This window comes from Diuraphis noxia, unplaced genomic scaffold (genome assembly GCF_037042655.1).
Source record: "Diuraphis noxia isolate RWA-SAM2 unplaced genomic scaffold, SU_Dnox_SAM2 contig0002, whole genome shotgun sequence".
Lineage (NCBI taxonomy): Eukaryota > Metazoa > Arthropoda > Insecta > Hemiptera > Aphididae > Diuraphis > Diuraphis noxia.
Genome location: NW_028301712.1, coordinates 49,106,469 through 49,122,332, shown reverse-complemented (window position 1 = coordinate 49,122,332; position 15,864 = coordinate 49,106,469). Strand labels below are relative to the sequence as shown.

General features: G+C 28.9%; 1 protein-coding gene across 5 annotated transcripts; it reads left to right on the top strand.

Annotated features, from left to right (window-relative positions):
- The first annotated feature begins 1,741 nt into the window (after nt 1-1,741).
- LOC107165684 (uncharacterized) lies at nt 1,742-15,864 on the top strand. Of its 5 annotated transcripts, none has more exons than XM_089220116.1 (6): nt 1,742-1,936; nt 3,743-4,238; nt 6,064-6,379; nt 9,728-9,799; nt 14,995-15,084; nt 15,385-15,864. In XM_089220116.1, exons 1-6 carry the CDS (start codon nt 1,780-1,782, stop codon nt 15,526-15,528), a joined length of 1,275 nt encoding a protein of 424 aa, XP_089076242.1. In that variant the 5' UTR covers nt 1,742-1,779; the 3' UTR covers nt 15,529-15,864. The 5 variants fall into 5 exon arrangements, with proteins under 5 accessions (XP_089076242.1, XP_015369522.2, XP_089076244.1 ...); XM_015514035.2 differs by lacking the exon at nt 1,742-1,936 and adding an exon at nt 3,280-3,515; XM_089220117.1 differs by lacking the exon at nt 1,742-1,936 and adding an exon at nt 3,280-3,531.

Below are 15,864 nucleotides of genomic sequence, written 5' to 3'. Positions count from 1 at the left end.
GTTATAAGGCGATGGAAATATTACACCAAAATCAGACCATTTCAACTAATGCTGTATACCTTGGTAGGTATACAAAATAAAAATGATAATCTCATTTTATCGTTCTTTAGTTTTTAATACTATACATAACCTATAAAGTATAAGAAAGTCCTCAAACTTATTTACTTATATATTTATACGAGTTGTTGAAAAAGTGGGGACTGATAAACGATTTTAATATGATATGATTAATATTATTGAAGTGATTAAAATATATATTTTCTAATAAGTAGTGTTCTATTTTGCGGTCTATGTAAGTATTAAAAATATTATATACAAACAGTTATTTATAATGAGTTTCCAAATATTTTGAACACATTTTATGAATGTGCACCGAGTATAGACAGTATTACACTGTAGATTTCCCTAGTTCATTTTTCATTTTTCCACTAATTTTTAACTTATAAATATGTTTTATTTTTATCATGATGCATTTTTACAGAAGAATAAAAAATGCTTTACTATAGTGATGGAATTGTTTGTTAAAATAATTTTACTATAATTGTACTTATCTATATTTTTGTTTCATAATAATTAGAAAACAAAATATTTTTTTATAAAATGTTTTATGGATATAGTTATGTTATATTAATTATATTGTTATAAAGTGGTTATAATGTCGTTATAATATGTGCTTAGCTAACCTGATTTGAAAAGTCGTCTAAACAATTAAAAACTCAGTTAAAACAGCTAAAAACTACAAAAACCTTAAGTTGACCACAAGTTATATACATAGAAATATATATTTTTTTTAAATAAAAATGCTGAGTGTTGTAACTAGTACTAGATATTTTAAGCCTTAAGCTGTGCATTTTTAGTAAACTTATTTACACGGATCGTCCTATAAAATTTATTCTGTATCAGAATCCATTATTTAATTTCCGTCGATGGTCCACTGAGAATAAATCCTGTGCAACATAATATTATTATTAATTATTATATTTCAGGTACCAATATGATACGGGTACAATAATTTATGTAATGTATTTTTTTTACTAGAAATTTTTAGCACCATTGGCGCGACTACTACTTTACTGATGTTTCATTTGGGTGTCGCCGTCGCGTCTTTTATAACTGTACGCCAATAGAGTTTTTTTTTATTTTGTTCAAAAATTAATATTTTTACTAAGACCCCTATCTGACATTATTACTAATATTTTCATTGTAATGTACGCGTGGTCTATATTTTTATTATACTGCTGTGGTTGGGTCAAAATGTTTATTGTTGTACATCAAAATAGGTATAATATTATCATTATAATATGTGATTATTGTAAACGAAACGTTTGGTTAGAGTCAATCATAATATTTGTTTACCACGATGTTTCACGTCCTTTATGTTTTTCACATAGTCGGCCCAGTAATAATAATATTATGTATAGCAACTGATAGCGATGTCGGAAAATAATGACAACGGTATACAATACAATACAATATATATAATATAATCAGCTATTATAATGATGTTTTCGGATGGACGTGGACATGTGTGTAATAACAAAAATACTTAAGTAATTTTAATGCAGCGTATTTTTTGTGAAAGAAAACCCAAAAATATTATGATTTTAATATTATATACCACATTGTATTATTCGCATATGGTTATATTCGAGTTCTTTTTGATTTTGATTTCTTGTTTATATTATCATATATTTCGATCGCTCAGAAGTATCATAAAAATTGACACAGTCGCACTATTGATGCGATACCTACCTATATGCGTCTGCCACTCCACGAACAATGAACTTGCGGTTGTTCAAATGGAGTCCACTGGCCACGATAGCGCCCGTTTACTACGCGTGTAAATTGTTCGGAATTTTACCGCTCAATTACACCAACTGTGGAAAAACTCCGTACATAAACACGATACACTTCATAGGGAGGAAACACGAGAACGGTAAGTTAATAAAAAACTACCGAATTATCGTATCACGACAACGATGGTGTTCTTATGAATTTAATATTTCTAAACAATTTAACGATTTGAACGGATAATAGAGCATTACGTTTATGCTTTATTATCCAAGTCACCCACCCGATTGGTATTGTAGAACTTTGGCAGTTATTAATATACGAATCTCGATTCGTTTTGTCATCCTAACTAAAAATCATGTAATTTGTATGTATTACATAATAATATAAACTTTTATTATTATTATTTTGGACTACCGCGACTGTCAATAAGTGAGATTGTGGTTACATCGCAATATGAATAGACAAGTTTCTATCGTGTTCGGCATGGTAGTATGGTACCCTAATAAACCGATGTGAAATTATAGTTGGAAAAAGATACAACATCACTCTAACACTATGAATGTGAATTTAATCACTGTAACTTTTAATTTTATCATACTATATAATTATATTTGGCTGTTGTAAATCGTCAGACTTGTCGTTCACAGAAAACTAAATATAAACACTATATATTATAATAGAGCTGACGGTATTGAAAATAATTTTCGGTATTACGGTGTTGATTTCAATACCGGTTTGAAACGGTATATCGAAAAAGTGAAACAACGAAACGTTTCGGTATACCGAAATACCGATATGGTACAGTACTACAACAGTATACCGAAATAATACATTTTTTACTTTAATATTGTTTCACAGTATATACCTACTTTATAGTTTATTATATACTATATAACCTACATTATTACCATTGATACTAGAAAACAGCAAGCACTAGAACTTGTACTAATGTCTAATAATTATTTCATACTTCAAAAAATACTAAAGTACAGAACATAAAAAAAATATGTTCTGTTTACAGTGTAGGTGTATAAAAAGTTCACTGTAAATCATGTTAGTAAGATAACTTTAAGAAATATTCATATGTATATTTATTACAATCATAAAGTTTTGTCGCGTCTTGCGAAAAAATAGTAATTAAAAAACGTAAAAACAGTAATTTGGGTAGGTGCACTATATGCCATTAAAAAATATACTTGGCATTCATAGATAGAAAATTAACTCTTCAGCATATTCTGGAGATAATCAGGATCGATGATCAGTAATGACATTACCAGCACAACTACACGGTTTTTACGGTATATTGTTTAGGATATTAATTTCAAAAGACCGGTTTATCGAAATACCAGTATTTACGGTATACCAAAAATATTGTCAGCCCTAGATTATAAATAAAAAAGGTTGGTTTTCCCTGCGTTGCTGACTTGCTGTGCGTATAAGCATGTTATTATTATTTATTATCAAGTCGGAGATGTGAAGGAGAGTCCGACCGACCGACAACTCTAAACACTAGTCGTGCATTTCTGATGTTTGATGAAGTCATTAATTCATTTTATTTCATACCGCGTTTTTTGTCAGTGATTTGTGATTTCTAAAGTGATTAGTGTCATAGTGAAATAGTTTACACTGTAATTTAATACTATAGGTAATAATATTTTTTTTGTATTCAAAAGTCAAAACTGTTGTCTTGTTTGGTGTTACTGTCGTTAACAATGGTTCAGGTAAATAAAACACCCAGTTAGTATCTACTGTTCATTCTCATATGTGCTTACAATAATAATATAATACAATATTAGTATAGTGTCTACCTAGTCAAGAGACTGAACTATTAGAATTAGGCATTTCTTATAATTCCGAATACGTCGTGACTGCTCTTTTTTGCAATTTTAGTAGCGTTACACGATGCACTTGTAATAATAATAATAAAAATAATAATATATTTTCGCAGTCCGCGACGGATGTTTTCACGTGAGCAACAGCGGCTTGGCACTGTGGGCCGCCCAACTGGCACTACAGACGTGGGCGTTTGTCCGGATGTGTTTCTATCTGGGCCACACGCTCATGCAGCGGAAGTCGATCAACTGTTCCAGCGACAACTACTGCAGCGTGTTTGGCATGTTGCTGTCGCACACGGTCATCAGCCCGATCGTAGTGTCCCTGGTGCTGGTTCGGTTGCCCCGGTCCGTCGACGTTTTGAACATGACCACCCGGCTACTGCTTTGCTCCAGGTACCCACGTCGACGGCTGTCATCTAACACGTACGTGGTCATCTTATTTTTTGCTGTCATCGTCTTCAAGCTGGTGACCACCGTCATGAGCATACCACTACAGTACCCCGACCTCTATTACCCGTACTTTACCGCTTACATGGTGCCCATTGTGTTCATAAACCTGGTCAGTATCCTGTGCGTGGTCGCCCAACAGTCTTACGAGGACATCAACAGGTCAGATCAGATTTTGAACTGTGCGTTAGCACTTCTTGGTTTGGGCCGTTGTTTTAATATCCTATCCTATATAAAAATCGGACATCGGTGTTAGAACGACTATAATTCTCATATAGTGTACGGTATTATTTCCGTATTGAATGGTTCCACGATAATTCGGTATTACGGTAAACCTTTTAAGCGGTATTTAATTGATAACTCGATCGTACACTGACATGAGACGGTAAAGAATCGATACAACGTAACAAGAACTGTTGAAAATAATGCAATTAAATATCTATTTAACTTTAAGGCTTAAGGGTTTTTCAATTTCTTATGTTAGTTTTGACATTTACAAAAGTAATTTAAGTTTCCTCTGTTGATTTTCATTGTCATAAATATTTTAAGTAATATATATAATATAACGTATGATTACGATTTACATAACGATTTTAAAGTAAAATATTTATAAATATATTTGAGCCGATTCACCAATCACACAATTTGATGCATTTAATATTACTGTAAAAATATAAGTAATTTTGGTCTGTTTTTAAAATTAAGATAAATTATTCGAGAGCTAAGAGTTCCTTAAAATTGTTTGTCTAGACCAGAGTAATATTTTGTCTTAATATCTGATGATATACTATAATATGGTTTATGGATGTACGAAATAATATGCTATTTAAAATCAAATTTGTTATTGTAGGTATTAATATAAACGCAAAACCATAATATATGAAAATTTAAATTTAACCTAATCGGAAAAATTAAAAACAGAAATATAATTTATTACATTCATTTCTAGCGGAAAACGCTGGAGAATATAAATTAAATATAAATAAAAAAGGCTACAAATTAGTGTGTCAAGTTAACAATAAAAATAAAAATCAACTTAACTCGTTAATGCCCAGGTATAAAATTATTACTACGGTGATTAGGGACGGTCTATATTTAGGCTGTACTATGAAGTTAATTTGTCGTTGGATGATACCTAGCTAAGCCAGCCAACCATATACTTTATTCTTGAGCTTAGTTTTATTCGATGAATGGATTCGTGCAACTGTTGTCGACTTAAAATAATATAAAATAATTAAACTCACGTTTACGGACGATGTTGTTCATTTTAAGTTAGATTTAGTCACGCGTGAGTTATAAATGAAAAACGTGGGCGATAGTATAATAATCAAATAGAAAAGTGATATGTGTAGTACGGTAAACCAATTATTATTATTGCACCAAAAAATTTGAAGAATTTACTCTTGACCCGTTGTCGACATCACTGATATACGCCTAATAATAATTATAGTTAGTGACCCGTAATATCGAAAGAACATATGGCGTACTTTAAAATTATTGTGGACCAGATTTCAATATAAGCTTATTATTTTTGGGTGTTAAACATTCCAGGTACGTTATTCGTTTCACGTAACAGATAAAATTCGAAGGTGAAATTTTTATTTTATATATGTGAGTGATACGAATAATTTGTCTCGAAGAACGATAAACGTAGATTTTGATTAAGTCAACGATCAGTATAAAACGTACTTGGCATTGTTTACACGGTGTGACGTATATAGGTAAAATAGGTATACCCACATGCGTTGAAGAAAAACATTTTAGCATGTAAAATAGTTCGTTGAATATATAATAATATATTAATATAATTTTTTTCTTTTAAAAATATCGATTTTAAATGACGCTAAAGAACAAAAAAATCAAACGAAGTAAACCCGATTTTAAATCAATATTATCTGGCATATTTTAAATACCATACTCATAGTTATTGTTAACTATCAGCTATTTTATGTGTTTTCATCACAGCATTTATATTTTAAATTTTTAGAGAGTTAGAAGAGCTATGCGATGTAAGTTCAAAAACCGAACGAGCGGTGCGATTAAACGTGCTAATGAACGACCACTGGTTTGTGGAGGACTACATGGAGACCATGTCGGACACCTTTGGACCTGAATTGATATTCACAATAATGGACATTTACGTGCAGCTGTTGCTGTTCATGTACGTAATGATATGGGATACGGTTGTCCGTCGCGTGTTCAAGGACAACGCATATCCATATATTAGTGGCATAATCGAATCGAGCATTATTATAGGGAAATTTGCTTACCTATGCTATAGGTGCGACGCTTCCGTCAAAGAGGTAATTTTGGAGACATTTTTAAACGAGTATGATCATATTGTTTAATGTGACGGGTGTAGAAACCATGTGCTTATAATAATTGTATTATGTTTCTTTTCTGTGGTATCATAGTTGTTGCAGAGCATAGATATTAAAGAATGGATAGCCCATTTATACTTATCATACGAGAACGAACATGAAAATATATGTAGATGTCTTTTACAAATGTATAATTATATAATTATTGTATATAATTGATGATAAGACCTCTGCCAGAATGAGAGGCAATGATAAAAATCAGCCTTTCTCTCTTCCATATTCCAGCACACTTCCCTCTATTTTATTGATATAGCCATGGCTTATCCATTCTTTAATATCTCTGCTGCAGAGGCGGGAACCACAGTTATGTTATTTCCAGATCAATTGCATTAGCCTCGTTTATAAAATATATTATACACACACACACACACACACACACACATACACACATATATTATATATATATATGATATCACAAATACTTAAATTAAAGACTTAAACAACTTAAAAAACTTAAACATATAAAAAAGCGGGGAAGTGGATATCGCTCTGCTGTACAGTAAGTTACAAGTGGGTTATTGTAATGGATGGAATTAAGTTTGAATCCAATGATATTATATCATTGTATAATGTATACGAAAAACGATTCCGAGCGGAGACGGTTTATCTGTCTAGAATATATTATTATAGATTATTAGGTATTACTTATTATTAGCACTTATTAAAATATTTGACTATCCGGTGGGCATTTTTTTTTCGATAAGGGTAGACAAAGTTATAAGGAATCTTGAATTAAATTTTCAAACCTTAGATTTAAAAAAAAAAAAATTGTTATGAATTTCTATCTAAGATAATTTGAACATTCCCGTAATTTTTACGTATTTTGCAAAAATTCAAACTGTGTATGCTTATAAAAAAAAAATTGTGACAGTGTATTTTATTTTTCAACTGCTATTGCAAAAATATGTTAAAAGCCTTTTATTAAATTTTCAAGCATTTCCACCAAACAAATAATTTTTTATTGATATTCATTTAAAAAAAAACTAATAATGATCGAAAATTGCATATACCTATATAAATAGTACAACTTAAATCGAAATGTTTTGAATTGAAAAATTTCATGGTGGATAGAATATACTTTTATAAACATTCGGTGTGAATTGCATGTATCTATGTTTTATGGTCATTTGTTTTAAAGTTACATCAAAAATTAAAATTGATTTTGCCAAAAATTGATTATGCGGTAAAATTCCCGTTCTTTCCTTAATTTTTAGTTTGTTATCCCAATCATTAAGAAAATTATTAGGAGTTCTTTACTTTTGACCCCCTAAAGTACAAACTAGATTTACTTTTTGATCTAACGAGGTACTGAAGTCAAAAATTGAAACACTTTTACTACCCCAAAACGTGACGACAGACACACATAAAAAAAAAAGCTCAAAAATGTATAAAATTTTCCAAATTTTAAACCATAAGAAACAAAATCCAAAATACAACAAAAAATATCTGTTGTCATTTTTCATTTGAATCACAGTTTCTGGTAAAAAACGTCGTCTGTAATTACTTAATTTATAAAATCGTGGAATTGTACGTTTTTTCTCCTTTAACCGCTTATTTTATTTCGAGTAGGTACCGTTTCGAAAATCGAAAAATTACCTCACTAAAGTACCAGCTCAAGAACATTACCTTTCAGAAAAGATGCTACACTTGATAATTTTGATCAAGTTTAGCGAGAATAAGTGTTTACAGCATAAAAAAGAGAAATAAAAAGAAATTAACATCATTGTAATATTACCAATACATTCCTCGTTCCGCTCAGAATCTAAAATAAATAAATTTTGTATGTTTTTATTTTTTAACATCAGCATAACATTATACATAAAATGTTCATGGTTAGAATTAAAAAAGTACATTGATGTGGATGTTTTATTAGCTAAGAATAAAATACATGAAAAAAAAGATACTGTACCATAATTCTTGCTATAGCGGATAATAACGATATTAATAGATTAATAGTTCTAGGAAAGTATGAGGGAATTCTGCAGATTACTATTGAATTCATTAAATATTGACGATTAATGTGACCATATCTTAATCGACTTCAAGTAAATAAAATATCCAGAACATTGTCTCTCAATTGATAACTATTGGGTACTGAATATTTTTATGAAGGAGATTCTGGATAATATAAATTTATTTTTCATAGATCCAATTATTTTTAAAAATGTTATTGTAATAACTCGATTTGTTTTAAATACGTAGATCAGTTTTAAGACCGAACTATGGATACAAAATCCATGGTTAAATAACACCTATAATTCATAACGCTTAGTCTACGAGTACAATATTATAATAATAATAAATATTTAATAATACATTTATGTGTTGTGTTATGAATTTATGATGCTATATTGTTGTAGAATGCTGTAGTAGGTAAATCACAAAATTAAAAATTATAATATGGTGAAACTCATCTGATTTTCTATTTAAATAAAATAATTTATAAGGCACTGGCTATTATAATAATATACATTATAAAGAAAAAAGAATCGTGCGGGTTTCAATAGCTGCAGAACTTCGAATACGCTTTCCCCGGGGTCAACTAGATGGATTTGTGAATTGTTTTGCCCTTTTTACTCGAGTTGGATATAATTCTATACAGGATTACCGAAAGTTGTTTTGTGATCCTGCTTAATATTTAATTCTGCATAAAACAAGATACTATACAGCTCGATGGTTTGTTATTTCAAAGTACCTATCCCATTCGAAAGAATACGGCAACGTAACGATATGTTGAAAAAAGAAACCTTTGCTCGTATAGATTATAGGAATTTGTTTACGGTTTTAAATAATATCTTAGTCATGTAAACATGTAAATATATTGCAATATATATTTTACGATTCAATTAGGGCTTAGAAAAAAAAAATGAATTAATGAATACCAAAATCAAGTTTCAGAACTTATAGGACATCGGACACGAAAATCCTGTATACTACCTATATGAATTGTTACACGAGTTGTGAATGCATAATACAGTGAAACATCCCAAAATAGACCCTGACTTTAAATTTCAAACATTTACAAATAGCTGAATTTTAATTTTTTTTTAGAAAAAACTACAATCTAAACTCCTTGAATAATTCAAATGCCTCCGAATAACGGACAAAATTTTCACGACTGATTGAGTCCGGTGTTTAGATAACGTTTCACTGTATTATATGTTATTTATGTATATGTATTTTTGAATACGACATAAACAGTAATATATAATAAATAGTAAATAATAAATAATAATACATTATGCGTGTACTATTGAAATTGATTTTCAGAGCAAAAAGATAATTTTTCACCTACAACACTTGTCCTCGAAGGTGTCAAATGATTTGAATTCTCAAACCATTGTTAGTATACAGTCATATTATTACTATTATTATTATTATTATTATTGTGTAAATATTTTATGAATTCATACATAACGTGTGGTTGTTATTTTGTATAACATGTTAAAATACGTATATAGGTAATATTATTATAATTCAATAGTAATGCCCAATAAGTTACAATAATAATGCAGTCGCGAAAACTTACAATGGTCACCGGGTTTGCAGTCTTTGCACAAAGTTATGCGGATTGATCTATAAAATTGTATCATAATAAATTATTTCAACAATGATGAGCGACGACACTCTGACAGAAACGGTTTTCATTGACAATTCGAAAGTAAAAATAAAAATACTATATTGTTATACGCATACTTATAAATAGTTATAATGTAACCAATTCTTTTTATATCAATCAAAACCAATGCGGCTATTTTATGTGATTTAATATAAAATAAATTTAATCAATAATAACCGCGAGACTATTACTGTACATTTCTCACTGTCATAATGTAACATACGTAGGTGATTAAAATTAATACTAGCGGAAACAATGAATGTAATAATATAATATATTATTTTTATATTTGTGCACTCTCTCTTGTTTGAAAAGGAATAGATTTCGTTCAATACGTTTGTTTCACGCGTTTTCACTCGTTCTGAAGTAGTAGCGGTAGTTGTTTTTTTACTGCAGTTTATTGTCGATTTTAATGACGCCGTTAATCCTTTTAAATACGTGGATGTTTTTATCATACAATAATGTAGATTATTGAGTCTGAATCACGCCGGGTTATCATTTTAACAATGTAACGACTCGCGAATAATAATCGGCGAATCCCTTTCATACCGTTCTCGGTTAAGTTAATTGTGACAGCACTACAGAGTTTAAAATAATAATATAATTACAACTACCTACAATAGATATTTTTGTTTATTTTATTTATTTTTTGTTCCGAAACAGTATTTAGACGTGCTTACAGTTATATTATGATTGATTGGGAAAAAGTATTTTATTGTTTGAATAAAATATAATATCTATAATATCAGCTATGTACGATATGATATTATGATCTAGTTTATGTAAAACATTTATTATTTCATTTTTTTTTTTACTTTTTCGAATGACAAAATATGTTTTAAATTTCATAGTCCAAAGAGGAGTATTATTTATCTATATACCTATATAAATTGATTTTCAGACAAGTAGTTTATTAGTAATGTTATAAGTATTTAAAGTTTAGATTGGCAGAGTAGTAATGGACCAGCATTGTTCGGAAACCCCTGTACCACTCTACTTCAGAATCTAAGCCTAATCTAATTAGTCAACAAAGTGAGGTGCACTAACCTCAATGTTCCTGTGAACTGAGGTACACTGAGACTAAAATACACCAATTTAGCACAGCATTTTATTTATTTGAAAATTATTTTCTCGGCTAAATAGGGTTATAGAGCTAGTATATTATTAATAGTTGATTGAAGTATAGTGGAATAGAATATTCCTTTTATTCGATCGTATACTTGTCACACAATCTCTGTGCGTTTACAAATTATATTCCCTTGAGATTTACAATTAGACAATGGCTTCATATAAAAATAAAAACGTAATGTTCATATATTATTTACAAAAATTAATTCTTAAATTATATTCTTCAGTTTTTTTTTTTAAATATTAACACATTTTTGGAACATATTTACGTCTATTGTTTTTTTGACCGATTTTTCGTAAGGTTTTCGTTGTCATGATTACTCATTTACAAAATAAATACTATTTATGATTCTTAGATTTTCATTGTAGAGAAAAAATATCGAATACCTAATTTAATTTTTTCTCATTGCACGTATTTTATAGAAATATATATTAATTCATCTTTAGATCACTAGATGTAATTATTTTTGTCTATTAAATACTACCAATAATATTTTCTTTAGGCATTTCCCCCCTTGCTTTATTACTTTTATTTATTTTTCATTCAAAAGTAAATTCATCATCCTAAGTAAATTTGACTTTATCTTTATAAGTTATGGAACCCTTCATTATAAATCTTTATTTCCAACTTTAAATTTATTTATAATTTAAACCAGTCGTTTTTAGTTTCATAATTATACCTCTATATTTATAACCAATTAAAATGTTATCCTTAAAAAACTTTTCCTTTCATTCATGATTGAATCACCTTTATTTTCATATTCTAATATATTAACTAATTTTGTTTTATTTAATATTCTCAAAATATTCATTAACTCACTGATTTTACACCCACGAACCTTTCTAGTCTGTGGATATTAGTTTTTGAACTAGAACAATAAAAAAAATTGATTTTTTTTCTATTTTTTGATATCTCTATGTGAAATTCTAAAACAATTTTCTACCAGAAATTTTTCTCGATGATGGGATAATTTTTCTGTCTATCTCATTGTAAAACCAATATACTCTAGGCTCCGCTTAAAATGTAATCCCTGGAACAATGTCACCATATTCTACTGTTTTATTTTATTACATTTAATAGAATTTGGTAAGTAGACTGATTGGTAGTTATGTGTAGTCTACTAAGCTTAGGTTTTTTAATACCAATAGTTGTCGGCTTGGATGAAACGGTGGTTAGAACGAATTGCATCTTTGGAATTGATTAAAGGAATACAAAGGATTTGGAAAAAGTTTCTAACACTTCCTTAATTTATCGAAGTTATTAATGGTGGTCTTTTTTTAAATATATACATTTTTATTTTAATTTTATGTAGAATGCAAGATTCGGATTACGGTATTAGTAAATAGTGGGACGTGATTTAAATAAGCTTAACTGATATTAAACGATATAAATATCGATTATACGTATTTTACTCGTGTACCATAGTCCATAATAGAAATAATATATAGGTATTGAAAGTTCTTTAAAGAAACTATTTAAAACTTAAATAAGCAAATTTTTTTTGGACGTATACATAGTCATTTTATAGAGTACTGCAGAATCATCCTAGCAGCTTTTACGATGTGATTGGTGGCAAAGTTTATAAAATTAACATTCATAAAACAGGGCAACAGTTGTTGCTGCTTGCTTGTATATTACGCATATTATACAACTTATTAACGCCCTTCGTCGTTATTAACTACATTTGAATTTTAATCTTAAAATTGTATGTTAATTAGGACATATTGTTTTATTTGACACATTTTTCTTTTGTTGATATTTATTGTTTGCCTTGAAATTGGTATTATAATTAATTGCCTTCATTATGCCTTAATTTACCACATATATGTCTGATAGCATTATGATCAGTTAGGTTGTCTTTGACTAACCATCAATGATGATTACGATCTTGGTGTTTCATAATTGTGAGTTTTTTGCGTTGTTTGAATAATAATGGTAATATTCAACAATAATTATTAAAAATTGTCGTATGTACTATTTTAATTTGTTTATCTTGGATGTAACATAGAAAATGTATGGAGTTAAAACAATTTAATATTACATCAAGTTAGTTATAATACTACCGGAACTTTCAAACGATTATTTTTCATTTCAAAGACATTACCTTCAATAGAAAATAAAATATTAACAAAACGTGTCATGTACAGTTAGGTACTTTATGATAACAAACAAAAGGCTCTGTCGATATCAAATAAATATTTTCTGTTTTGAGATTTTTTTTAACTTCAGTTAATATTATAGTATTGACAGTAAAAAGAAATTATGTTGGCCTGCAGGGTTTCACAAAATATTCCACTACTTTTTGGGTAGCTTAGTAGGTTTTTGATGACATTTTCTACACACATGATAAACGGTTATAACAATTATAATAATGCGTATAGATAACTGCATTAATTGTTCAAAGTTCATAATAAGATTATTGCACTATATAGCAGGGGTCATCAACCTTTTACAACAAGTGATGAACTACATTAAAAATTGTACGTACCCGCAGTGATCGATTTATTTAGGTAGCTTTATTATTTATATTATTACATATGCATCATAATAACAAATTATGTATCTAATAATTTTCTCCTCTTATTATTTCATTATCAGAAAATTTTATGTTTTTTATCGAAAATAAATACTCAGTTTGTATATAATACTTAAAAATTTTAAAAGATTACGTACATGATTAACTTATATTGCAGTGATTAATCTATAATACGATCAGACTATATTCCTCTAAAGGTCGACCAGTCAATCCTGCTATGTTGTATAATTGTCTGATATAGTATTTTATTAGAAGTTCTTGAATTAATTAGACTTGTGAGTTGTGACCACGGTTTTAGATAGAACGGTTAAGCGACGAGGTCTGATATTTCGGCGGTAGAGTTTCTTATCTTATCAAAAATATGAAAAACTCACTGCCCCGTGGCGCGATCTCGGATCTACTAAATTACCACGATACTATTAATATTCTTTAAATGTATTAAATAATAATAATTAATTATTATTATATAGTACCTACTTCATAATACTTTATGATTGAAAACGTAGAAGAACTTTACAATGTATTTTTTTTTAACAAATGTCAATTTTATATTGGCATTTAAATTTAATAGCTTTCCAATCTAATACCAGCAGTTGCATCCTTTATCGCTGTTTATGTGTATGAGTGTATGACTATTGCTATATACTGTAGTATATTAACAGTCATACAGAATAAAATTCTATTTATTATTTTCTATTTTGTGGTATGGTTAAATAGTAAATAGTAAAATGCCGTCTGGGATTATTGTTTTTGGTGCTAACATTTAGTGATAGCCCATGTTGGCACTGGGAGCGCTAGTATCCAGTGAGTAAAAACATTTATTTGATAAGAAACTTTTCCGCCGTAATGTACCGTGGGATTGTATGAATCGTCGCTCAACCATCAACCATTCTATCTTAAACTGTGCTTGTGACTCATTAATTATTATTATTATTATTATTGACTGTTAAAACTAAAAAGCATATTAATAAATCAATAAACCATTAGTAGTTAGTTTTTATCAGTTGATTTACTATTATTATAATTATGTTAATTTCATAATATTATGCTTCATACAAATTATAAAAATTCATTATTGTATACATTCTATTATTATTATTATTATTATTGAAGTGTTTATTTTTATAAATTACGAGTATTAAAAGTATATCGTAATAAAATTCATCCGAAGGTCACTGATTCAGTCAATGCTATCTTCAAACAACATAATATATGGCGTTGATATTTGAACCGTTATTGTTTGTTTATTACAGTTAAGGTTATTTACGCTTCGCGTTAACAGTCGTGCAGTACAAGTCACGGCTTCCGGATTTTTCGACATAAATCTATCACTTTTGTTTGCGGTAAGACGTTTGGATTTTAAATAAATTCTAATTAGTTGACAATTATTATTGCTATTGAATTCTCTTGGAATTGTTTTTGACGGCCAATGCGATTTTATTAAATCCGTGATGCCACCTTAAGAAGTATAATGCTACAGTGACCGATACATATTTGTATATTATTTTAAATTACGTCGTTTATATATTTTATAACACGGTCATACGGAATAATGTATTGGGAAATGAAATAAAACACTTATTTTTATTTTTTATCGACTGTCAATTACAATAATCATAAGCCATTGTTTATTGTTTTTTCAGACTGCTGGCGTTGTGTTGATATACTTTTTGGTATTGGTACAATTTCAAATGGAAGGCTACAAACAGATTTTAGGATCGAACTCTAGTGAGGCGGTTGTAGCAGTGGTTTGTCATTCATGGCCTTGTCTTGAGAGGGATGATTAATAATTATTGTATTATTTTGAAATAACTACCATATCCATATAATACCCCTACAATTCAAGCATTGGGTTCACAATATTTAACGTATTGCATAATATAAATCTAAATACAATTGCTTTTTATTTCTGAAAATGGATTGTTTACTAAAATACAGTTAAATAAAAAACGTATCATATTTATTTATATTCTGTTTCTATGATATGATTATTAAATAATATAATAATTTTCAAGTTTCTAATGCATACTTTGTTTCCGAGGTGTTATAGGTTATAGCATTGTATAATTTCATAAATTATAGTTTTCCATAAACAAATTTTATAGTATTCGTTGTCACGCAAA

Bases quoted from the DNA above. Each gene is read 5' to 3' on its own strand.
- LOC107165684 (XM_089220116.1), top strand. From the start codon at position 1,780: ATGAACTTGCGGTTGTTCAAATGGAGTCCACTGGCCACGATAGCGCCC. The intron at 1,937-3,742 runs GTAAGTTAATAA...ATATTTTCGCAG, and splicing joins AGGGAGGAAACACGAGAACG to TCCGCGACGGATGTTTTCAC. The intron at 4,239-6,063 runs GTCAGATCAGAT...TTAAATTTTTAG, and splicing joins TCTTACGAGGACATCAACAG to AGAGTTAGAAGAGCTATGCG.